Raw genomic sequence first — 26,045 nt, forward strand, 5'->3', positions numbered from 1 at the left:
GGGGGCGGTTTTGTCTTCAATTATAGAGATAATATCCCATTTGAGGAAAAGAAAGGTGGCCCTATTTCAGGTCAAGTGATCTGTGACTGCTCATTGGGTGTTCCATGGGAAATGACTGCAGTGGGCAGAAAGAGGTGCCAGTCCACGGCCTGGCCCGTGGGCACACTTCTGTGTGTCCTTCTCTTGTTTGGTGAGAATAGCTGGACTGTTTTTTAGGAGAAATCATGACCTACCAGGTCAGCCCGAAGTTCCTGGTAATTTACTCACTGTCCCGTGAGAATTCAGCCTTGAACCCCAGTACCACCCTCAGCGGCCCCCCAAGGCATCAGTCTTGGTGGTGGAAATTTGCAGGAAACTGAGCTACATCACTGTGGGGCTTTACATTGCTCCAAGGCCTGTCAGGGGCCATCTCGAGAAGAGGAGGCTTTCCAGATAACGAAGTTCTCTTTGGGGTTTCTTTAAATTCAGATTATATAAATTAGATGGAGATGGGCATTCTTTCTTTTTTTATTTTTTTAATGGAGGGATAATTGCTTTACAGAATTTTGCTGTTTTCTGTCAAACTTCAACATGAATCAGCCATAGGTATTATTTCTTTAAAAAAATTTTTTTTAAATTTTCTATTGGAATATAGCTGATTAGCAATGTGGTGATGGTTTCAGGTGGACAGCAAAGGGACTCAGACTTACACATACATGTATCCCTTGTCTCCCAAACTCCCCTCCCATCCAGGCTGCCACATAACATGGAGCAGTGTTCCCTGTGCTGTACAGCAGGTCCTTGTTGGTTCTGCATTTAAAATACAGCAGCGTGTCCATGTCCATCCCCGACTCCCTAACTGTTCCTTCCCTCCATCCTCCTGCTCCCATTCCCCGCAACCATGAGTTCTCATAGTTTTTGTGAGTATGTTTCTGTTTTGTAAATAAATTCATTTGTATCATTTCCTTTTAGATTTTGCATATAAGGGATGTCATATTTCTCCTCTGTCTGACTTACGAGATGCTTGTACTTACTTATGTGAAAGGACTTAGGGAAATCACAAAATTCATGAGAATGGGTTTAAAACTATTTAGAGCTTCACAGTGTTTTTCTTGGAGTCCTGTCGGACACATGTAGAGGTGTATTCCGGTCATTCCTAATGACTTAGCTGGTCCCGCTTTGTTCCATGGGATGTAGCATTTCCTCTGCCAACTCTTCCCGCCTCTTTCCCAGTAAGGGGGCTATTATTCTCCCCAGCAAATGAAAAGTGACAAGCTCTTTTATTAAAGCAATTAGGACATCTATATATAAAATTTTAAAGGTATATACCCGCCTCTGAAATTATCTTATTAAGAATACCTTCATAATAATCCTTTCATTTTATTGCAAAAGACACTACTGTAATAGCAAGGCTAGGAAGGAAACACAGCTAATTATCAAAGTGACTCATGTAGCAAGATGGAAAATCCAAGTTCCTTGTGTGTAAAAATATCTCGTGATTGACGTGTCACCAAATTTCCACAAAATCGATTTCCACGTAATGATTTAAGGCTTTGATTGCTTTCCCTCATGGATCGCAGGAACTTTCCCGAGCAGAATGAGCATCCGGGGAGCGTGCTTCCTCATGAAATGAGCAGCAGAGGCTTCTGTGGGCAGTGGGCAGGTGAGGATGCTGGCCTGCAGGAGTCCCTCCACCCTGGCCGCCGTTTCCTGTCGGGACTGTGAGCGCTGTGGCTCTCCCTGTGGGGGCGCCGGGGAGTCACCGGGAGATTCTGAGCAGAGGAGCAGCTCTGAGCCGCTCGGGCTCCACCTGGATCTCCACGGAGGAGGGGGGACCACTGCGGGAGCTGCCCGTGGCCGCCCTCTGACTTCATTTTCCGCCACCTCCCAGCCCTCTGCTCTCCGGTTGTTTCTCGAGCCACCCCCGAAGCCCCCGCTTGGCCCATTTCACCAAGCAGCCCTCTGCCTGGAGCCCTCTCCCCGCCAGGGGTCCACAGCCCTCCTCTCGCACCTTCTGCAGATACCAGGGCCTCTGAGCCCTTCCTGGTCTAAAACCTGCCCCCGCCCCCACCCCGGGCCTCCCTGCCCTCTCCCCTGTCTCTCTCTTTCCTTCCTGCTTATTGCCAACTGCTGCATGAAGTGCAGCCAGCGCTTTGGCGATGGGATTAACGGCCCAATAAACTCGCCATCAGTTGAAAAGATCTGAAGGTAGAAAGTGCAGTGCCCAGAGCACTCACGGGAGTCTGAGTCCACGCCCTCTAACCCCAGGCCTGGTTTGTCCTAAAGGGCCGAGCGTCTCACGGGATTTCTGGAACACCTACTGGAAGGGAGGAACAGCACGAGGTGTGGGCGCAGATGGTTGTCAGAGTGCGGGTCGTTCAGCCTCGTGACCTCAGGGTCGCGTCTGCCCCGCGCAGGGTGAGAGGGAGGGGCGCTAGGCAGGCCCCCATTCTGAATCCCGAGCACGGTTTCTGCTGAAAGCATCCGGCTTTCGCAGCATCATAAAGTCACGAGTTAGGGACCCTCTGTGAGCTGTGGCAGACACGTGGTGGGGGGTGGTTCACTCGGAAGGGCTGGGCGCCTTCGCCCCCGGGTCCTTGAGGCCAGCGCCCGCGTCTGGCACGGGCGCCACCGGACGCCGCCGGCCCTGCCGTTTCCCCGCCGGCTCAGGGGGCGCGGGAAGCGGGGCGGGAGCTAGGTGTCACTCCAGTGACGCCCCCACGCCGGGCCCTTCCCGGCCTCTCATCTCACGTCAAACGCCTACGACGGAAGGAGGCTCGTAGCTATCTCTTCAGACTGAACACAGGCCTCCAGCCACCTCTGTGTTCGGGTCCAGGCCCTGCCCAGCTCTGCAGGGGGGTTGGCTGCTGGGCCGCCAGAAACCTCCTGACTCCTAGGGCCCTGGTATTCCCGGGGAGCCCCCCACCCCTCAGCCACGGGCCTGGCTCGCCAGCCAACTCCAGGCCACCTTGCATCCTGGCCGCCCCCAGCCCTGCCTTTCAGAGCTCCCTCCACATAAAGAACTCGGTTACAATGTCTGCGGTGGCCCCGCTCTTCAGCAGGGACACACTGTGGTGCCTATTTTTACTGGAATGACTCATGCTCTGCCGCCTCATTAGGCTTCCTTCCTTTGGAGCGTGACTACCTGGCTGAATCTGCCTAACCGCTCATTCCTGACTGACCTCTGTTCATGCAGAAATGATGGCTCCTTTTGTAAAGAATCTAAATTTATTTTCTCAAAATACAAAGAAAGGTGATACTGTGCTGGTTCCGCGAGTTCCTTGCTTTACTGGATTGCAGTCCCTGAGATGTAAACAAAGGTTCTGCGTCCCCACATCGGTGGTGGGCAGCTCTTAGCTGAAAAAGGAGGGCCCTGCAGACAGCACCCTGCTCCAGGGCCTCCTGACCTGCCCCCACCCGGCCCCGGGTCATCTGACCCCCACCCACCCCCATCACGGGCCTCATTTCCCTCCCTCTTAGGGAGAGACCTGGGTTTGATCCGTGGGTTGGGAAGATCCCCTGGAGAAGGGAAAGGCTACCCACTCCAGTATTCTGGCCTGGAGAATTCCAGGGACGGTATAGTCCACGGGGTCACAAAGAGTCGGACACGACTAAGCGACTTTCACTCACTCACTCAGGGAGGCCATGGCCTTACATTGAGAATGTGACTTTGAATATGAAAGTATCCCCCCCCACCCCCGCAAACCACTCTCCATTATCATCATTCTGAAACCAGAGCTGGAATGTTAAACAGATTTTGAGACTTTAAAAATTATTTCTTGCTGGTCTTCAGAAACAAAATTCAAATAAGAAAGCTTATCAATTGCACTCTGTTTGTGCTCAAAAGCTCCTGACCACAGGCTCAAAAGCTCCTGACCGAGGGCTCAAAGGCCCCTTGTTCTGATCTCCCTACACGGCAGCGCGTGCCAGGGCCTGGCGTTTGGGTGGACCCTTTATTCCCCGGAGAAGAAGGGGCAGTTTGCGAGGGGCCGGGTCGGGCAGGGCAGGGAAGGTGCACCGCCCAGCTGGAGAAGTCTCTGAGTCCATGGGGGTTCTGACCGAGCACCCGGAGCCTGGGGCCCGCTGCTGAAAATAGTTACGGTTGCTTTTGTTTTTGGAACTTTTGCAAGAAAAAGAACTTTGCAGTGCCTGGAGAGTCTGGTTTTGGAATGAAAGCACAGGAGCTCTGAGTCAGACTTGGGCGGGACGTCATTTTCTCATTAAGGAGCAGAATATGGTTTCTTGATCCGTTTCTGCTGTCTTGATGTTTAGCTGGATTCCTGGGTCAGCCTGGGCACATCTCCACAGAGCACGGGGCCCAGCCTTGGCACCAGCCGGCAAATCTGTGTGCCAGGGGAGGGCCTTTGGCTGCAAGGCCAGGTCAATTTTCAAGTCAGAATTGTGTGTAAAAACACCCAGTGACACATAACTATTAAACATTAAAATTCCTGTTCTTGGGGGGAAAAGGCACACACAGAAGTGTCATTGTAAGTGATATGATTTACTTCTAATCTCTTACAGTAAGAGCTAGAAAGCTGAGTTTCCCTTCCAGAAAATTCTCGTTTATTTTCAAAAAGTTACATTTTATTACTGCTGAAGGATTTTAATTTCCAAATGACTATCCTTTTTTTTTTTTTTTTAAACCAGGCGTTTTGGAAATCCCAGAGACAGAAGTAGAAAAAGTCGCAGTGTATGATGGCAATTCTCAAGTTCAGGGAGGGGTGGGGGCGTCATGCTGTGATGGCAGACTTCTTTTAGCCCGTCTGTAAGCTGACGTTTTAAGTAGAAGTCGCCAGTTTCTCTGCACCAAGTTAAAGACTGTTGCGCTGGCTAAGGGGAGGCTTATATATACGCCTTTATATGAGTGTATAAATATTCCCTACTAACCAAAGAAAGGCAGGGAGAGCTGCGATGCCTCAGGTGTTATGGGTAGGGTAGCTGAGCTGTACTTTGAGGATCACGACCATCACAGCCGGTGTGGATGGCTGCCCTGCAGCGTGTGTGTGCGTATGGAGGGCAGGCTGTGGGGTGTGGGGGTACATCACCGAATTATGTAAAACCATCAGAATAGTTATTATTGCCTGAATCTGAAGCCTGCAGCTAGAAGAGTCCTGCTGGGGACACAATCGCGGCGAACACTGGGTCTATTTTGGAAATGTTCTGAACTAGACGGTTAACACAGTGAGCCATTTTATTAAAGGGCCCTTGCTCCATGTTTGGAGAGAAACACACACCCTTTTATTAGGAACGTGAAGCAAACCCTTTGAACTACAGCGTCCCGGCGGGTATGTCTAGTTGCCGGGAATAATAAATCGCGTCTGTGGAAGTCCCGGTCCTGGCAGGATCCTGACTCAGCTGTCCTCTCCTCGCCCCTTCCCCTTCTAGACTGACCAGCGGTGCCATGTCCGGAGCCGGCCGGCAGCTGGCCCTTCTCCTGTGCGGCTGGTGCATGGCTGCGGCCGTCCCAGGGGGCCCGGCCGAGGAGGGCTGTCCAGCTGAGCCCCATCAGGCCGCCCGCTACGTGGCCGCTGTGTACGAGCACCGATCCTTCCTGAGTCCCGACCCACTGGCCCTCACCAGCCGCAAGCAGGCCTTGGAGCTCATGAATCGGAACCTTGACGTCTATGAGCAGCAAGTGACGACTGCGGCCCGAAAGGCAAGGCGTGCTCAACAGGGCGGGCTGGCCCCGGGTCGGTGGTCCCCCGCAGCCCCTCTGGGAAGTCAGACCCAGAGCGCTGAGCTGAAGGAATCAGGTGGCTCAGTTCAGTCCAGTCGCTCAGTCGTCTCCGACTCTTTGCGACCCCATGGACTGCAGCACGCCAGGCCTCCCTGTCCATCACCACCCCCCTGAGCCTACCCAAACCCATGTCCGTTGAGTCGGTGATGCCATCCAACCATCTCATCCTCTGTCGTCCCCTTCTCCTCCCGCCTTCATTCTTTCCCAGCATCAGGGTCTTTTCCAGTGAGTCAGCTCTTTGCATCAGGTGGCCCAAGTATTGGAGTTTCAGCTTCAGCATCAGTCCTTCCAAAGAATACTCAGGACTGAGCCTCATTAGGGAGCTAGATTTGCAAGATCCTCAGCTGATGCTTCCCCTCCAGTCAGGGCGGGAAGTGCCGGGCCAGGCCCCTGGTTCTCACACGTGGGGGCTGCTAAACCAACTGGGTGTCTGGCGGCTCCCATGCCCACAGAGTGGGCCAGGGTGCAGGCAGGGGCCTTGGCTCTCTTTAAGGCACCCCTGGTAAGAAGACGGCGCAGAAACACCACAAAGCCGCCCGGCCGCTCCTGCTCTCAGAAGCCTTCAGAGTCTAACTGGAGCAGGGAGCTGCCCGGAGCGGGTTTGCTGCCTCCCAACGACGCAGGGGGCTCATTGCTGGTCCCCGTGCTGGACCCCGAGCAGCCTGAGGGCCCGGTCCAGACAGAACCGAGCCCAGCGGACAGAGTGGGCCGGCGCCGCCTGTGTGCTGGGGAAGGAGGGGGGTACCGACTGGAGGGAGGGCCGGGCGGGTAGGACCAGCTGGGCTGCTGAAGGACGCCCCGCTCCCGGGGACAGCCGGGGACCCCCTGGGGGCAGAGCCTCGTGCCTGTGAGGTCTGGGGCACACCACCTGCCCAAGCAGCCCCCTGCCCCTGCCCGGCCAGGCACTGGCCCTCGCTGCGTTCTGACACGTGGCCTATAGCGCAGGTACGTGGAGCACACTGATGTTGGAAGGACCTCTAAAGGCCGCGTCCTCCTGCTTCTGATGGGTGACCCTCCCCCTCTGTTCCCAACCTGATGCTCAGCCCTGGACGCCTCCAGGGCCCAGGGTTCACCGTCCTTGAGGACGGTGGGAACTCCTGGGAAAGATCTTTCTTTCCATGAGCAACAGTCAGCCTCCTTGCCACTGCTGCCCAGAGCCCAACAGGACAGACTGAACCCCCCTCCCCACCCACACTGCCTTCCCCACATCGCAGCCTGGCTGTCATGACCGGGATCTCCCCCAGGCCCATCGGGGATCTGTCCCAGGCCCATCGAGGATCTGCCCCAGGCCCATCGGGATCTCTCCCCAGGCCTATCTGGGATCTGTCCCAGGCCCATAGGGGATCTGCCCCAGGCCCATCGCGATCTCTGCCCAGGCCCATCGGGATCTGTTCCCAGGCCCATTGGGATCTCTGCCCAGGCCCATCTGGGATCTGCCCCAGGCCCATCCACAGCTCCTGGAGAGAGGCGGTTCCAGCCCTTCCCCCAAGGCTTTCTGGGTTACCCCATACCCTGGACGGCACACAGCTCTGTCAAGGCAGGACAGAGCAAACCTGTCACCGTTCTCAGTCTAAGTGTTGTCCCTAGACAAAAAGCTTTTCACAGTTACATCTCGCTGTGGGCTCGCCAGGCTCTTGCTGTCAGTCACAGCCCCCGAGCCCTTTTCACACATACACTCTACCAAGGCCCTGCCATCCTCGTAAGGTTAACTGATTTAACCTGATAGCAACGCCTCCCGTTTATGCCATTAAACTTCATCGTTCCAGCCTGTTGGGCTATTTGGGGATCTGAACAGGCATTCTGTGTATCAGTTACCGTCACGTCATCCACACCTCCCGGACACACCTTGTTTGCGTCTGCCCTGACTCAGGCCTTCTCCTGACACAGATCCACTCTCTACACGCAGGCGTTGGCTTGCACGGTGCTGAAATGTCACCCCCTTTCCCTCCATCCTGTCCGCAAAACCACGCGGAGACATTTGGCAGATGCCACACTGAAACCCAGAGACTGTGACTGCAGTATTCATCACCTGCCCCCAAATGAAACATGAACATGTTTTTGTTAAATGTACACTTCCCTCATAGCTCAGTTGGTAAATCATCTGCTGCAATGCAGGAGACCCGGGTTTGATTCCTGGGTCAGGAAGATCCCCTGGAGAAGGAAATGGCAACCCATTCCAGTATTCTTGCCTGGAGAATCCCAGGGATGGGGGAGCATGGTCGGCTACAGTCCATGGGGTCGCAAAGAGTCAGACAAAACTTAGTGACCAAACCACCACCACCATACTGGCTCCTGACATCATTCCATCTCTATTTGTGGTCCAGGAGCAGAGATAAAGCTGTTAATCTGGTCATTTTTAGGGCTTACAGACATCTTAGCTCCCCTACATGGATATATGTGTTAAAGTCACCTCCAAGACAGGTTGATGCCAGTGTGTGTCAACGTTTTGAATCACACATGCTACAAGGGCAGGCCAACTGAAAGAGTCCTCTCTTGACAAAGGCATTTACAGCGAAGAAAAGGAGTCATGCTTAAAGATGTCAGGCTGGGAGTTCACCTGGGTTGGCACTCCAAATTCCTCAGGATTCTTGGGCTCACTGGTCTATCAGAAAATTGCTCAAGCCCTTTGTCAGGCGTGCAGAGTGCTTCCTAGAAGGTGTCAGACCCCAAGTTCTGCCTCTGCTCCAGTCCCCATTCCTGGCAGGCGTGTAGTTAGGAAATGCAATTTAATGTTAGTAAGGGTACATAACTGTCACTTTGCACAGGTAACCATTCAGTGATTTCAAAGCTTTAGTTTTTAATAAAGGAAAGCATTTGTCCAAGTATAATTTGCAAAAAGTTAGAAACATGACTCTTACACATAGAGAAGAATGGACATGTGTCAAAGCTTTTATTTAACTCATTAATTAACCAAGGAACCAGTAAGGTGGTAAAGCTGGCTCCAAAGAGAATTCGAGGAAGAGATGTGAGTGTATCCATCAGTCAAATGAGTGTTGAAATGAATCTGCTAATAGACACAAAACTGGCTGATGCTGTCCTGTGCTGCGCCGTGCTTAGTCGCTCAGTCGTGTCCAACTCTCTGCAACCCCATGGTAGCCCGCCAGGCTCCTCTGTCCATGGGGATTCTCCAGGCAAGGATACTGGAGTGGGTTGCCATGCCCTCCTCCAGGGGACCTTCCCGACCCAGGGATTGAACCCAGGTTTCCCACATTGCAGGCGGATTCTTTAGTCCTACAGGGCAATAAAACATCATCTTTAGGGTGAAGTTTTGTTAAAAAGAAAAGGCAAACAATGGTACATTCACTAGATAAATGATCCTCGAGTGTGCTTGTCAGTCAGTACTCTGCTGTATCGTGAAAACATCCATAGACATAGAATGTAGACAGATGATCTTCATCTTGTTTATTTCCAAGTTTGCCATAATTTTCCTTTCTAATGTGCAGTAAGATGACCAAATGCATTTTCTGCTGGAGGGGATGAATTTTGCTATGATCTTTCTGGAAGGCTATTTGGCAACATACGTTAAGAATTTAAATTTTTTTCCTATGTTTGACACTCAGTATTTTCACTTATAAAGCTTTATGCTTATAAAGCTTTATTTATAAAGAAATAACCAGAGTTCCAATCAAATATTTGTGTATGGTGCTCATCCAGAAAGTGTTTTGAGTACCTGTAGGCAGATGGTCACCACAGTTGTCTCTTTATTACAAAAAGTTGGGAGCAATTCAAATGCCCAGCAGCAGAGGATAAACTGTGGTGTCTCCCTAAATATTATCCAGCGTCTAATACAAGTGATGTTTCTGAAGGTGTCTTTGTGTTTTTTTTTTTTTTTTTTTAATAATTTTGTTTATTTCCTTCTGGCTGCACTGGACTGTCACTGCTGCACACAGGCTATCTCTGAATGTGGTGAGCAGCGCCGACCCTTTGTCGCGGGTGTGCGGGCTTCTCATCGTGGTGGCTTCTCCTGTTGCGGAGCGTGGGCTGTAGGCGCTGGTGTACTGGTTACTCGCGCTGGGTCCTCGGCGCTGGCAGGCTCCAGAGAGCATGCGCTCAGCCGTCACGGTGCCGGGGCTCTGCTGCTCTGCAGCTCGGGGAATCCTCGCCGGCCAGGGGACTGAACCCGTGTCCCCTGCACTGGCAGGCGGAGTCTTACCCACTGTACCTCCAGGAAAGTCCCGCCATCTTTGTAGTCTTGCTGGTTCTGTAGTGAGAGCATCAAGATAGAAAACTGTATGTTTATTATTGTCTCAATTACACACACACACAGACGGAGAGGGGAAAATGAAATCAGTCAGGATGTTAGCAATTCCTATCTTCATGATACAGGCTTAGGAATTCTTCCTTTATAATTTCTGTTTTCCAAACGTTCTACAAATAAGCGTTCATGGGTTTTATATAGCCAGGAAAAAGTTATAAGGGTGTGCAGCGCGTTCCGGAAATCAGTGACTCAGATGGATGACTCGTGCCTGCCCGGCCGCCCTCCGCCACCGCTTGCCGTGGCTGAGGCTCCAGGCTTGGCACCTTCAGCCCAGTAAGCGGAGACCGGCCGCGAAGGGCCCGGGCCGTTGGTTCGGGCTGGCTCAGGTGCCTGCTTAACCCCCGCGCTGCCCCAGGTGTGACGATGCCGGTAAGGGGCCCAGGGCTCTAAGCGGAGTCTCCTAACTCCCAGGAAGAGAAATGCAAGTTAGAGCCAAGGCCTGGTTCCTATGCTGAAATCAGCTCAGCTCTGACTCCCCAGCCCAGGGGGGCCCTACCTCGGCTGCGCGTCAGAGTCACCCAGGGACCGGTAGACAAACTTCCCCAGGACCCTGCTCACAGCTGACAGAGGCAGACTCTAGGGATGGTCCCCCGATCACCCGTAAACAGCCAGTGTGTTTTCAGAAGCTCCCCTGCCTGACGGAGAAGTGCAGCGAAGGCTGAAAACCCCTGGACTGTTGGTAGCATGCGTGCTGAGCACGGCATTCAGGGCCTGTTGTAGTTTCCACTGCAGCCCCCAGGGCACCGCCCCGGCTCCTGACCCCTCTCCCTCCGGCCAGGCGCACCCGTCCCCTCCACCCCCAACCAGCCCCAGGCACGTCCCTGGTTCCGGGAGGCCGCTGTCTCGGTTCCCTCAGAGTCAGACCCAGTGAGCCGTTCCCCCCAAGGCTCAGATTCCTGGTTCCGAGCAGCTGCGGGAGGCTGTCTGAGGCATGCGGGCTGTTCCCGGTATCTGCTGACAGACTGTCCTCTGATGTTCTGACCTACAGGGAGCACAGATCATAGTGTTTCCAGAAGACGGCATCCACGGATTCAACTTTACAAGGACATCCATTTACCCGTTCCTGGACTTTATGCCGTCTCCCCACTCGGTCAAGTGGAACCCGTGCCTGGAGCCCCACCGCTTCAGTGACACGGAGGTAAGTGAGGGGCCTGGCCTCCCTCCTAAGGGGGCAGGAGGCGCACGGAGCTGGGCCAGGCCAGGGGCCGGGAGCCAAGACGTGCGGAGTGAGACCGACGGGAGCCCTTCGGGTCCTGAAAACCGAGCCCAAGCTCCCTGTGCCCCACTGGTGACGCCTGCTATGAGGCCTTTAGTCACCTCATTCTGGTTTTCAATCCCCAAGGAGTGCATGAATATATGCTAGAACAACAGCTCAAACAGAAGTTAAAGAAGCGGGGCTTCTCCGGTGGCTTAGAGGTAAAGGATCCAGCTGCAGGGCAAGCTCGATCCCCGGTCCAGGAAGACCCCACGTGCTGCGGAGCGGCTCCGCCGGTGAGCCTGTGCTCCGGAGCCCGGGGACCGCGGCTACCGAAGGTCAAGCCCCCTGGAGCCCCCTCTTCACAGCAAGAGAAGCCCCCGCAATGAGAAGCCCGACACCCCCGCCAGAGAGAGTAGCCCGCTCTCACCGCGGCTGGAGAGAAGGCCTCTCAAGAACAAAGACCCGGCACGATCAAAATTCAATAAATAAAATTATTGTAAAAACTTAAAAAAATGAAAGTCCACTTCAGCACACCCCATCCCCCATCCTACCCTCTTTTCTAGAGAAAACGGTAAATGATTGGATGCACCTCCAACTACTAATATATTGTCTATGCAACCAAGGTCCATCTAGTCAAGGCAATGGTTTTTCCCGTGGTCATGTATGGATGTGAGAGTTGGACTGTGAAGAAAGCTGATCGCCGAAGAATCGATGCTTTTGAACTGTGGTGTTGGAGAAGACTCTTGAGAGTCCCTTATACTGCAAGGAGATCCAACCAGTCCATTCTAGAGGAGATCAATCCTGGATGTTCATTGGAGGGACTGATGCTAAAGCTGAAGCTGCAATACTTTGGCCACCTCATGCAACGAGTTGACTCACTGGAAAAGACTCTGATGCTGGGAAAGGTTGGGGGCGGGAGGAGAAGGGACGACGGAGAATGAGATGGCTGGATGGCATCACCGACTCTGTGGACATGAGTTTGAGTGAACTCCGGGAGTTGGTGATGGACAGGGAGGCCTGGCGTGCTGTGATTCATGGGGTCGCGGAGAGTCGGACACGACTGAGCGACTGAACTGAACTGAACTGAACTGATGCATCCAGCAGATACTGACGTCATTTTTATTTAAAAGAGTCTTTTCGTTGATGTACAGTTGATTTACAATGTGTTAATTTCTGCTGTACAGCAAAGTGGTTCATTTACACGTACATTGTTTTTTATGTTCTTTCTCATTTTGGTTTATCACAGGATATTGAATATGGTTCCCTGTGCTATATAGTAGGACCTCATCTGTCTATTTTATAGACAGTAGTTTGCGTCTGCTAATCTCAAATTCCCAATCCATCTCTCCCGCAGCCCGCACCCACCTCCCCGGCCCCTGCAAGTCTGTTCTTCGTGTCTACGAGTCTGCTTCTGTTTCATCCAGTGAAGTTGCTCAGTCGTGTCCGACTGTTTGTGACCCCTTGGGCTGTAGCCTACCAGGCTCCTCCATCTGTGGGATTTTCCAGGCAAGAACACTGAAGTGCATTGCCATTTCCTTCTCCAGGGGATCTTCCAGACCCAGGGATCGAACCCTTGTCTCCCGCATTGCAGGCAGACGCTTCACTGTCTGAGCCACCCGGGAAGCCCTGTTTCATGGATAAGTCCGTTTGTGTCCTGTTTTACATTCCACATCAAAGTGATAGCAGATGGTATTTGCTTTCTTCTTTCTGACTCACTCACTCACCCTGACGGCCTCGTAAGTCCGTCCCTATTGCTGCACGTACATCATTCCATTCTCACGGCCGAGCGACCTCCCATTGTGTGTGTGCGCCACATCTTTATCCGCCTGTCAGTCAGCAGGCGCTTAGGCTGCTTCCGTGTCTTGGCTGTGGTGAGTAGTGCTGCTGTGAACATCGGCGAGCGTGTATCTTTCTGGATTCATCTCCGGGTACACACCCAGGAGTGGGCTTGTTGGGTCGTCTGGCTGTGCAGGGTCTTGGCTGCTGCACATGGCCTCTTTGTTGTGTCCTGTGGGGCCTTTCCTTGCAGCACAGAGACTCTCCAGTTGCAGCTCATGGGCTCACTAGTCATGGCACACTAGTTGCTCCATGGCATGTGGAGTCCTAGTTCCCCGACCAGGGATCGAACCCACATTCCCTGCGTTGCAAGGCAGAGTCTTAACCACTGGACAACTGGGGAAATCCCTTTAGTTTTTTTGAGGACCCTCCGTACTGTCTCCCACAGTGGCCATGCCGATTTACATTCCCACCCACAGCGCCGGCGAGCTCTCCTTTCTCCATGCCCTCTCCAGCAGCTGTCGTTGGTCGACTTTTTAATGATGGTCATTCTGACTGCAATGAGGTACCACTTCACTGTAGTTTTGACTTGCATTTCTCTAATAACTAGCGATGTTGGACATCTTTCCATGTGCCTGTTGGCCATCTGTATGTGTGTTTTTTAGAGAAATGTCTGTTTAGGTCTTCTGGCCATTTGTCAATCAGGTTTTTGTTGTTGTTCCATTGTATGAGCTGTTGGTATATTTTGGAAATTGAACCATCGTCTGTCACATCATTTGCAATATTTTCTCCTGGTCCATAGGTTGACTTTTTGTATTGTGTCCTTGGCTGTGGAAAAGCTGTTTGATTAGGTCCCATTTGTTTGATTTTGCTTTTTTTCCCCTTAGCTTGAGAGTCTGACCTAAGACAGCATTGGTACAATTCATGTCCAAAATATTTTGCCTCCATTCTCTTCTAGGAGTTTTATGGTGTCATGTCTTATATTTAAGTCTTTAAGCCATTTTCAGTTATCTTTCTGTATGGTGTGAAGGTCACTGATTTATTTACATGCGGCTGTCTAACTTTCCTAGCACCACCGCTTCCTGAAGAGACTGTCTTTTCTCTGTCATATAATTTTGCCCCCCTTATTGAAGATTAGTTGACCACAGGTATGTGGGTTTATTTCTGGGCTCTCTCTTGTGTTCCACTGATCCACGTTTGTGTTTGTGCTAAGACCACACTGTTTTAATTACTGTAACTTTGTAGTCTTGTCTAAAGTGTGGGAGGGTTATGCCTCCTGCTTTATTCTTTTTCTTCAGCGTTGCTTCGACAATTCTAGGTCTTTTATGGTTCTATATAAATTTTAGGATTATTTGTCCAAGTTCTGTGAAAAATGTCGTGAATAATTTGATAGGGATCACATTAAATCTGTAGAGTGCTTTGGGTAGTATGGGCATTTTAACAACATTAATTCTTCTAATCTAAGTGCATGGAGTATCTTTCCATTTCTTTAAATCATCTCCAGTTTTCTTTCTTAATGTTTTATAATTCTCAGTATATAAGTCTTTCACCTCCTTGGTCAGGCTTATTCCTAAGTATTTTTATTTTATTGAAACAATTTTAAAAGCGTTTTTTTTTCCACATTCCCTTTTTGATGATTTACTTTCAGTGTAGAGAAATGCGACTGAGTTCTGTATGTTAATCTTGTTTCCTGCTAACAGACTGAAGTCACTTATCAGTTCTAGCAGTTTTTGTGTGGATCTTTAGCGTTTTTTTTATATAGTATTGGGCGTCCCTGGTGGCCCAGAGGTAAAGAATCTGCCTGCAACACAGGAGACCTAGGTTTGATTCCTGGGCCGGGAAGACCCCTGGGCGGAGAATGGCTGCCCACTCCCGTGTCCAGTGTCGTGTCTTCTGCGTATAGTTACAGTTTCACCTCTTCCCTTCCAATGTGGATGCCTCGTGTTTGTTTCCCTTGTCATTGCTGGGACTAGGACTTTCCAGTACTATGTTGAATACAAGTGGTGAGAGTGGGCATTCTTGTCTTGTTCCAGATTTTAGCGAGAAGGCTGTCAGCTCTTCACACTCAGTTGAGTGTTACATGGGCCGTGGGTTTGTCATAAGTAGCTTCTATTATGTGGAGATGTGTTCCCTTTCTACCCACTTTGGTGAGAGCTTTTCTTCATGGATGGATGTTGGATTTTATCACAAGCTCTTTCTGCGTCTATCAGGATGATCGTGTGGTTTCTGTCTCTGCTTGGTGTGACAGTATCAAAATCAAATCCCTTATGATTATACAGTGGAAGTGAGGAATAGATTTAAGGGACTAGATCTGATAGATAGAGTGGCTGATGAACTCTGGACGGAGGTTCGTGACATTGTACAGGAGACAGGGACCAAGACCATCCCCATGGAAAAGAAATGCAAAAAAGCAAAATGGCTGTCTGAGGAGGCCTTACAAATAGCTGTGAAAAGAAGAGAAGCGAAAAGCAAAGGAGAAAAGGAAAGATATAAGCATCTGAATGCAGAGTTCCAAAGAATAGGAAGGAGAGATAAGAAAGCCTTCCTCAGTGATCAATGCAAAGAAATAGACGAAAACAACAGAATAGGAAAAACAAGAGATCTTTTCAAGAAAATTAGAGATTCCAAGAGATTGGGCTCGATAAAGGACAGAAATGGTATGGACCTAACAGAAGCAGAAGATATTAAGAAGAGGTGGCAAGAATACACAGAAGAACTGTACAAAAAAGATCTTCATGACCAAGATAGTCACGATAATGTGATCACTGATCTAGAGCCAGATATCTTAGAATGTGAAGTCAAGTGGGCTTTAGAAAGCATCACTATGAACAAAGCTAGTGGTGGTGATGGAATTCCAGTTGAGCTATTTCAAATCTTGAAAGATGATGCTGTGAAAGTGCTGCACTCAATATGCCAGCAAATTTGGAAAACTCAGCCGTGGCCACAGGACTGGAAAAGGTCAGTCTTCATTCCAATCCCAAAGAAAGGCAATGCCAAAGAATGCTCAAACTACCGCACAATTGCACTCATCTCACACGCTAGTAAAGTGATGCTCAAAATTCTCCAAGCCAGGCTTCAGCAATATGTGAACCGTGAACTCCCAGATGTTCAAGCAGGTTTTAGAAAAGGCAGAGGAACCAGAGATCAAATTGCCAACATCCGCTGGATCATGGAGAAAACAAGAGAGTTCCAGAAGACCATCTATTTCTTCTTCATTGACTATGCCAAAGCCTTTGACTGTGTGGATCACAATAAACTGTGGAAAATTCTGAAAGAGATGGGAATCCCAGACCACCTGACTTGCCTCTTGAGAAACCTGTATGCAGGTCAGGAAGCAACAGTCAGAACTGGACATGGAACAACAGACTGGTTCCAAATAGGAAAAGGAGTGCGTCAAGGCTGTATATTGTCACCTTGCTTATTTAACTTCTATGCAGAGTACATCATGAGGAACGCTGGGCTGGAAGAAGCAGAAGCTGGAATCAAGATTGCTGGGAGAAATATCAATAACCTCAGATATGCAGATGACACTACCCTTATGGCAGAAAGTGAAGAGGAACTAAAAAGCCTCTTGATGAAAGTGAAAGAGGAGAGTGAGAAGGTTGGCTTGAAGCTCAACATTCAGAAAACAAAGATCATGGCATCTGGTCCCATCACTTCATGGGAAATAGATGGAAAAACAGTGGAAACAGTGTCAGACTTTATTTTTTTGGGCTCCAAAATCACTGCAGATGCTGACTGCAGCCATGAAATTAAAAGACACTTACTCCTTGGAAGGAAAGTTATGACCAACCTTGATAATATATTAAAAAGCAGAGACATTATTTTGCCAACCAAGGCCCATCTAGTCAAGGCTATGGTTTTTCCCATGGTCATGTATGGATGTGAGAGTTGGACTGTGAAGAAAGCTGATCGCCGAAGAATTGATGCTTTTGAACTGTGGTGTTGGAGAAGACTCTTGAGAGTCCCTTGTAACGCAAGGAGATCCAACCAGTCCATTCTAAAGGAGATCGATCCTGGGTGTTCATTGGAAGGACTGATGCTGAAGCTGAAACTGCAATACTTTGGCCACCTCATGAGACGAGTTGACTCACTGGAAAAGACTCTGATGCTGGGAAAGGTTGGGGGCGGGAGGAGAAGGGGACGACAGAGAATGAGATGGCTGGATGGCATCACCGACTCTGTGGACATGAGTTTGAGTGAACTCCGGGAGTTGGTGATGGACAGGGAGGCCTGGTGTGCTGTGATTCATGGGGTCGCGGAGAGTCGGACACGACTGAGCGACTGAACTGAACTGATCACGTGTTGATTTGCATACGCTGAACCATCCTTGTGACCTGGGGTGTGACCCTAGGATGAGTAGCCCAGTTGTGGTATATGATCTTTGCTAATATTTTGTTGAAAACTTTTCCGTCTATATTCATCAGATTTATTGGCGTGTGCTTTTGTTTTTCGGTGGCGTCTTTGGTTTTCGTATCAGGGTGATGGTGACTTCCTAGAGTGTCTTTGGCAGTGGCCCCTCCTCTTCAGTCTGTCAGAATAACTTGAGGAGGGTCGGTATAAGTTATTCTTCATGTGTTTGGGAGAATTCCCCAGTGAAACCATCTGGTCCTGGGCTTTTGTTTGTAGGAAGTTCCTTTTTTTAAATGATAGATTCTATTTCACTTGTTGTTATTGGTCTGTTCCAATTATCTATTTCTTTTAGCTTCGGTTGTGGTGGGCTGTATGTTTCCAGAAACTCGTCCGTTTCATCTAAGTTGTCTAAATGGTTAGCACGTAATTGTTCATAGTATTTTCTCACGGTCTTTTATATTTCTGTGGTATCAGTTGTTATCTCTTCTTTTCCCTCCTTTTGTTTGTTTGGGGTCCTCTCTTACTCTCTCTTTTTTTTGTTGAGCCTGAGATTTGTTGATTTTGTTCGGCCTTTCAAAAGACCAGCTCTCGGTTTTATTGATTTTTTTCTGTTGTTGTTTTAATCTTTATTTATTTCCTCTCTCATCTTTATTATTTCCTTCCTTCTAATGACTTTAGTAGCGACATTACTTTGCCAACAAAGGTCTGTCTAGTCAAGGCTATGGTTTTTCCAGTGGTCATGTATGGATGTGAGAGTTGGACTGTGAAGAAAGCTGAGCGCCGAAGAATTGATGCTTTTGAACTGTGGTGCTAGAGAAGACTCTTGAGAGTCCCTTGGACTGCAAGGAGATCCAACCAGTCCATCCTAAAGGAAATCAGTCCTGAATGTTCTTTGGAAGGACTGATGCTGAAGCTGAAACTCCAATACTTTGGCCACCTCTGTGAAGAGTTGACTCACTGGAAAAGACTCTGATGCTGGGAGGGATTGGGGGTGGGAGGAGAAGGGGACGACAGAGGATGAGATGGCTGGATGGCATCACTGACTCAACGGACATGAGTTTGAGTGAACTCTGGGAGTTGGTGATAGACAGGGAGGCCTGGCGTGCTGTGATTCATGGGGTCGCAGAGAGTTGGACATGACTGAGCGACTGAACTGAGCTGAACTGAATGACTTTAGGGCATATATATATATATATAATTTTATTTATTTATTTTTGGTGTGCTGGGTCCCATTGCTGTGGGTTTTTCTCTAGTTGTCGTGAGCAGGGGCTCCTCTCTGACTGCAGTGTGCAGGCTTCTCACTGCAGAGACTTCTCTCACTGTGGAGCCTGCGCTCTAGGGTGTGCAGCCTTCAGCAGCTGTGGTGCATGGCTCAGTCGTTGCGGTTCTCAGGCTCTGGGGTGCAGGCTTAATCGTTGTGGCCCACAGGCCCAGTTGCTCCACGGATGTGGGATCCTCTCTGAACCAGGGAGGTGAACTCCCTATCCCTGAGCCACCAGGGGAGCCTCTGACTTTAGGTGTTTGTTCTTTTTCCGTTCTTTTAGGTGATGGGTTATATTGTTTATTTGAGCTTGTTCTTGTTTTTTGAGGAAGGCCTGTATCACTATGAACTTCCCTCTGAGGACTGCTTCTGCCGCATCCCATAGGTTTTCTGTGGCTGTGTTTTCATTGTCATTTGCTTCAAGGTATTTTTTAAGATTCTTCCTTGATTTCATAATTGATTGACCCTTTGGTTTATAATAGCATGTTGTTTAGTCTCCACATAACCACTTTTTTTCCTCATTTCTTTTTCTGTGGTTGATTTCTAATCTCATGCTGTTGTGGTCAGAAAAGACGCTTGAAATAATTTATGTCTTCTTACATTTCTTGAGGCTTATTTTGTGCCCTAGTATGTGGTCAATCCTAGAGAATGTTCAATGTGCATTTAGGAAGAATTTTTTTTAAAAATGTAAGGTCCTAAACATATCAATTAAGTTTAGCTGTTCTACTGTATCATTTGGGATGTCTGTGCCTTATTGACTTTCTGTCTGGAAGATCTGTCATTGATGTGAGTGAGGTGTTAGCATCCTACTACTATTGGATTCCTGTCAATTTCTCCTTTTATGTGTGTATTTGTTTTATGTATTAAACATTTGGGTGATCCTATATTGGGTACATATATATTGACGAGTGTAATATCCTCTTCTTGTACTGATTTGTTTTCTCATTATATAGTGTCCTTCTTTATCTTTCTTTATGGTCCTTGTTTTAAAATCTATTTTGTCTGCTATGAATGTTGTGACCCTCATTTTCTTGTCATTTCCATATGTGTAAAATATATTTTTCCATCCCCTCAGTTTTTTTTTTTTTTAATTTATCTTTATTTGGCTGTGCTGGGTCTAAGTTACAGCATGCAGGATCTAGCTCCCTGACCATTGACCAAACCTGGGGCCCCTGCACTGGGAGCATGGAGTCTTAGCCACTGGGACCACCAGGCAAGTCCCCACCCCCCACTTTCAATCTGTATATGTCCTTCGTCCTGAAGTGAGTCTCTAGTAGGCAGCATATTGTAAGCACTTTCTAAAAAACCCAATCTGCCACTCTTTCTTTTGATTGGAGCATTTAGTCCGTTGACATTTAAGGTAATTATTGATAGATATGTATTCATGGCCATTGTAGACTTTGTTTTCTAGTTGACTTTTTAATTTCCTTTTTGTTCCTTTTTCTTCTTCTTGTGATGTGGTGGTGTTCTTTTTGTCTTATACTCTGTTCTCCTTTTGTTTTTCTGTGACTCTGTTGTATGTTTGTGATTTGTGGTCACCCTGTTAAGTATGTTAACCCCTTCCTGCATTTACTTGCATTAGACTCACAGTCACATAGGCTGAGACACATTCAGAGAAAAAAAATCTGCTTTTTCTTACTCTCCTCCCCAACATTTTATGATTTTCATGTCCTCTTTTACATCTTCACGTTTATTCTTTTGCTGTTCGTTGCCTTCACAAAATTTTTGATGTTTTAAAAAAAATCTGTGTAATAGTTTATTGAAGTGATTTGCTTTCCAATTTGATTGTCTCTTTCCCATAGATTGTTGCTTCTTTTCTATCTACGGAAGACCTTTCAATATTTCCTTTAGGGTAGGTTTAGTATTGCTGTATTCTCTTAGTTTTTTGCTTGTCTGAGAGATTCTTTATCTCTCCTATTCTAAATGATAATCTTGCTGGGTAGACTATCCAGTGAAAAGTGAAAGTGAAAGTCGCTCAGTCGTGTCCGACTCTCCGCGACCCCATGAATCACAGCACGCCAGGCCTCCCTGTCCATCACCAACTCCCGGAGTTCACTCAAACTCATGTCCACAGAGTCGGTGATGCCATCCAGCCATCTCATTCTCGGTCGTCCCCTTCTCCTCCCGCCCCCAACCTTTCCCAGCATCAGAGTCTTTTCCAGTGAGTCAACTCGTCGCATGAGGTGGCCAAAGTATTGCAGTTTCAGCTTCAGCATCAGTCCTTCCAATGAATACCCAGGATCGATCTCCCTTAGAATGGACTGATTGGATCTCCTTGCGGTACAAGGGACTCTCAGGAGTCTTCTCCAACACCACAGTTCAAAAGCATCAATTCTTCGGCGACCAGCTTTCTTCACAGTCCAACTCTCACATCCATACATGACCACGGGAAAAACCATAGCCTTGACTAGACGGACCTTGGTTGGCAAAGTAATGTCTCTGCTTTTTAATATATTATCAAGGTTGGTCATAACTTTCCTTCCAAGGAGTAACCGTCTTTTAATTTCATGGCTGCAATCACCATCTGCAGTGATTTTGGAGCCCAAAAAAATAAAGTCTGACACTGTTTCCACTGTTTTTCCATCTATTTCCCATGAAGTGATGGGACCAGATGCCATGATCTTTGTTTTCTGAATGTTGAGCTTCAAGCCAAACTTTTCACTCTCCTCTTTCACTTTCATCAAGAGGCTTTTGAGTTCCTCTTCACTTTCTGCCATAAGGGTAGTAGCCTATCCCTATCCCTTGTCCAGGGGATCTTCCCAACCCAGGGATCGAACCCAGGTCTCCCGCATTGCAGGCAGACGCTTTACCCTCTAAGCCACCAGGGAAGCCCATTTCTGTAGAGAAATCAGCTGATAGCCTTAGGGGGTTCCCTTGTAATTAATTCTTTTTTTTCCCTTGCTGCCTTTAGAATCCTCTCTTTATCTTTAACTTTTGTCATTTTAATTATAGAATGTCTTGGTGTAGGTCTGTTTCCGTTCACCTTGTTTGGGACTCTCTCTGCTTCCTGTATCTGGGTATTTGTTTCTTTCGTTTTTGGAAGTTTTCAGCCATAATTTCTTCAGAGGAATTTTTGATCCCGTTTTGTCTTTCTGCTCCATCTGGAATCTCTGTTGTGTTTTGATGGGCACACTTTATATTATCCCATGTGTACACATGTGCTAAGTCGCTCAGTCGTGTCTGACTCTTTGCAACCCCGTGGACTGTAGCCCGCCAGGCTCCTCTGTCCATGGGATTCTACAGGCAGGAATACTGGAGTGGGCTGCCAGGCCCTCCTCCAGGGGATCTTGTCAACCAGGGATTGAGCCCATGGCTCTCGTGTCTCCAGCATTGCTCTTTACCACTCGCGCCGCCTGGGAAGCCCATATGATCCCATACTCTCTTACATTGCTTTCTGTTTTCTTTTCATTTGACTTTCTGTCTGCCCTTCTGATTGGGTGGTTTCCATTATTCTATCTTCCAGGTATTTGTTCATTCTTCTGCATTATTTAATCTGCTGTTCATTGCCTTTAGCTCAGCTTTTGTCTGGACAAGTGAGTTTTCTAATTTTTCTTGGCTCCTCTTTATAGCTTCTAGTTCCTTTTTATGGTAATTTGCATTTTTATCAATCGCTCTTCTTAATTCCTTCTGTATTTTCATTATCTCCTTCTTGAATCCAGTGTGTATTAGGCTGATGAAGTCTGTTTCATTGTTTGTTCTTTTAGGGGGATTCTCTTGATCTTTTAATTGGGAATGGTTCCTCCGCTGTCTTTCACTTACATTTCTCGTAAACTCTGTGAGTTTAGGAGAAACAGTGATCTACTGAAGTCTTGGAGGTCCAGTTTAGCTTTATGGGGTAGCATCCCTGGGTCGCCTGTGTGGGTTTAGTATTTTTGATTGAGGGCTGTCTTTAGGATAGATGTCTGATGCTCCTTCTTCGGTCTATATTGGTCATTATCCCCTGGATAGGAGGTATGACAGGTGTCGTGGTGACCAGAGCCTGCACTGGACGTTGAGCAGGGCCTCCTCTTTGCTCAGTGGTTGTCACTGCCCACTGGGGGCCAGATCTGCTCCCGAACTGTTGGAGCAGAAGCCCCCAGACCCATTTCTGAGCTGGGGTGTGAGGGAGCTGAGGTGGGGTTGGAGCACTCCTGCTGGGAGAGAGCCACTAAGTGTTCCTCTGCCAGCACCGTCCTCCCCGGAGTGTGCTCTGTGGTGTCACCTGTCGCGCAGGCGTACAAAGCCTTCTGCTCTTGGCACTGCTCTCGGTCCCTTCTCAACCACGGGAACAGCGGCAGCCTGCTCTGGTGTCCCTCGGGTGGCATTTTCACAAGGCCAGCGCAGCTTCGCTGAAGTCAGGCATCCCGAGCACAGTAGTCGCACACCTGGATCTGCTGTGGGACCTGCGGAAAAGCCGCACCCTGTGTGGCCCCCATGTGCATGTCCCCACAAGCACACAGCTAACCCTAACCCTAACCCTAAAGCCAGACCTGTCCCAGGCCCGGGAGCTGCCCACTGGATGTCCCAGGGGCGCTGAGCTTGCAGAGTGGGCAGTGGTGGGGTGGCCCTGCACAGTGGCAGGGGGAGGGCTCAGATTCCTGCCTCTGCACGCGGGCAACCCACGGGTGCTCCCCCAGCACTCGCAGAGGCAGTGCTGTCATCAGCGCCCGTGGAAACAGAGCTTGCTGTGGTGGACCCACCCCTCTGTTTGGGCCATGTGCATTAACAGTGGGGTTTCCATGGCGGTGCAAGCCTGCCATGGTGTGCCAAGACTGAGGCTCCTGCGGCAGGCCCGCCCTCGCCTTGCACGCTGGTTAACAAAGGCTCTTCACTTCTGTGGCGGCCCGGGCTTCTTCCGCGCACACCCCTGCCCCCTCACCGTGCTCAGCCCCCTCAGGCTGTCTGCGTGCAGCCCACCACAGTCCTGCCCCTCAGGCTGTCCTCTGAAGCCTGAGTTTCAGCACCCAGCCCCGCTGCAGACATCGGTGGACGCGTCTCTAGCGCAGGCTGGTGGCTGGACCGTCCATGCAGGCCTCTCTGCTCTGTCTGCCCAGGCTGGTGGCTCGGCTCGCCTCTGGGCCCCTGAAGCTCCCTTTCTGTCTTCGACTGAGCTCCCTGCTGGTGAAGGGGCTGCCCAGGGTGCGGGACCCTTTCCTCTTTCACAGCTACTTCTCAGGGGTGCAAGTCCTGTCCCAATCCTCCCTGCCACTTTTTTTTTTTTTCTTTCGTTCTACCCGGTGTGTGGAGGTTTCTCTTACGATTTTGGGTGTTTGAGATGGTCTGCCAGCATCCAGCGGGTATTTTGTGAGAATTATTCCAGATGGAGGTGTATTTTGATGTGTATGTGGGAGGAGGTGAACTCCACATCCCCTTATTCTACCACATTGATTGGACCCTTCCACCCCCCAGGATAAACACTTTTAAAATAATTTTTTCAAGAGCACTGTGTTTTCCCTTTAAAGGATTTTGTTGCACTTTGCATCCCCAGTAATAGCACATGAGTGAGTGTCTGTTTGCCCATCCTTTGGTCAGTGAGAGACAGAATAGTCTTTAATTTTTGCCAGTCTTGTGGAGGTGAGAAATGGCACCTCATTATCATTTTAATGTGTGTCCTCACTGCTAAAGAGGCCGAGCGTCTCCTCAGACGTCTGTTGGCCATTTACATTTGTTCATCTCTAACCCACCTGTTCATGTTCTCTGCGTGCTTTCACTGGTGGTTACTCTTGTTGATTTATGATAGCTGCTTCTATATTATGGACATAATACAGGTACTATTCTAAAATTATAAGAAGAAGGCAGGGTTTAAAACTTCCTTTGCTCACACTTTTATTTCCCCCTTAGGTCCTCCAGCGCCTGAGTTGTATGGCTAGGACGGGAGAGATGTTCCTGGTGGCCAATCTTGGGACAAAGCAGCCTTGTCATAGCAGTGACCCAGGGTGCCCGAGTGATGGTAGATACCAGTTTAACACGAACGTTGTGTTCAGCAGTAATGGAACCCTGGTTGACCGCTACCGCAAACATAACCTCTATTTTGAGGCAGCGTTCGACACCCCTCTGGAGGTGGATCACATCGTCTTCGACACCCCCTTCGCGGGCAAGTTCGGCGTCTTCACTTGCTTTGACATATTATTCTTTGACCCTGCCGTCCGGCTCCTCAGAGATTCTGAGGTGAAGCATGTTGTGTATCCGACTGCCTGGATGAACCAGCTCCCACTCTTGGCAGCCATTCAGATTCAGAGAGCTTTCGCCATCGCCTTTGGCATCAACTTTCTGGCTGCGAACATCCACCACCCATCTCTGGGGATGACGGGAAGTGGCATACACACCCCTCTGAAGTCCTTTTGGCACCACAACATGGAAAGCCCTGAAGGTCACCTCATAATTGCCGAGGTAGCCAAAAATCCACTGGGTCTCATCAGTACAGGGAACACCACAGGGAAAACGGACCCATCCCATAGGAAGTTTTTAGAACTCTTGGCAGGGGATCCCTATTCTGAGAAGGATGCCCAGGATGTCCATTGTGATAGAGCCCCCAAATCAACCACGAATGCCTCTCCCACGTTTAACTCTGAGATGATGTATGACAATTTCACCCTGGTTCCTGTGTTGGGGAGGGAAGGCCACCTCCGCGTCTGTGCAAATGGCCTGTGCTGTCATTTGCTTTATCAGAGGCCCACCGTGTCCCAGGAGCTGTATGCCCTGGGGGTCTTCGATGGTCTTCACACCGTGCATGGCACCTACTATGTCCAGGTCTGTGCCTTGGTCAAGTGTGGGGGTCTCAGCTTTGACACGTGTGGGCAGGAGATCACAGAGGCCACGGGCATGTTCGAGTTTCGCCTGTGGGGGAACTTCAGTACTCCTTATATCTTCCCAATGCTTCTGACCTCGGGGATGACCCTGGAAACCCCTGACCAGCTGGGCTGGGAGAGTGATCATTATTTCCTGAAGAAGAGGGGCCTGTCGTCTGGGCTGGTGACGGCAGCTCTCTATGGGCGGTTGTATGAGAAGGACTCGGGGCTGTGGGAAACGCCCCCGCCACATATACACACTGGCACAGGCTGAAGCTCACAGCAGTGGGACCACCTCTTTGCCCCAGAGCCCATCCTGGGAGGCATGGGAGGAGGTAGGGAGACAGGTTGCGCCAGGGTCTTTCCCTCTTAGGTGGAAATTGGTGAGATATTTTCTGGCATTTTATGCTCTCGTTTCTATGTTTCAAGCCATTTCTTCCTCCAGCAGATCTTTCATCACACAATTGTTCTAAGAGCTCAAACAAAAATAAATGTCAGTTCAAATCTCACGTGTCCACAGGACGGCTAGTTCTCTATGTTGCGTGTGTTTCTTGTTGATCAAGTGACACCCAGGATATACGGGTATTTCACAAGCCTCAAACATTATCGAGGGTAGGAACACTCAAAGCAAAAGCTGCCCTAGACTGGCTGCCATGGGGGCTGTTCCCTGCTGGTGGCCAGAATTTTGACCATGCCAGAGCCACCAGCGGCCTCAG

The 26,045-nt window shown here is 49.4% G+C and overlaps 1 protein-coding gene across 1 annotated transcript in view; it reads left to right on the forward strand.

The window, feature by feature from the left end:
- The window catches only part of BTD (biotinidase), a 55,885-nt gene extending 30,047 nt beyond the window's left edge, over positions 1-25,838 (forward strand). The window contains exons 3-4 of the mRNA XM_088829092.1: positions 10,963-11,112; positions 24,383-25,838. Coding sequence (XP_088685218.1) covers positions 10,963-11,112; positions 24,383-25,603 — 1,371 coding nt within the window. The 3' untranslated portion in view covers positions 25,604-25,838. The remainder of the gene's footprint in view (positions 1-10,962; positions 11,113-24,382) is intronic.
- The last annotated feature ends 207 nt before the right edge of the window (positions 25,839-26,045 follow it).

Source organism: Moschus berezovskii, chromosome 1 (genome assembly GCF_049115385.1).
Source record: "Moschus berezovskii isolate FMDL1 chromosome 1, NW_MosBer_1.0, whole genome shotgun sequence".
Taxonomy (NCBI): domain Eukaryota; kingdom Metazoa; phylum Chordata; class Mammalia; order Artiodactyla; family Moschidae; genus Moschus; species Moschus berezovskii.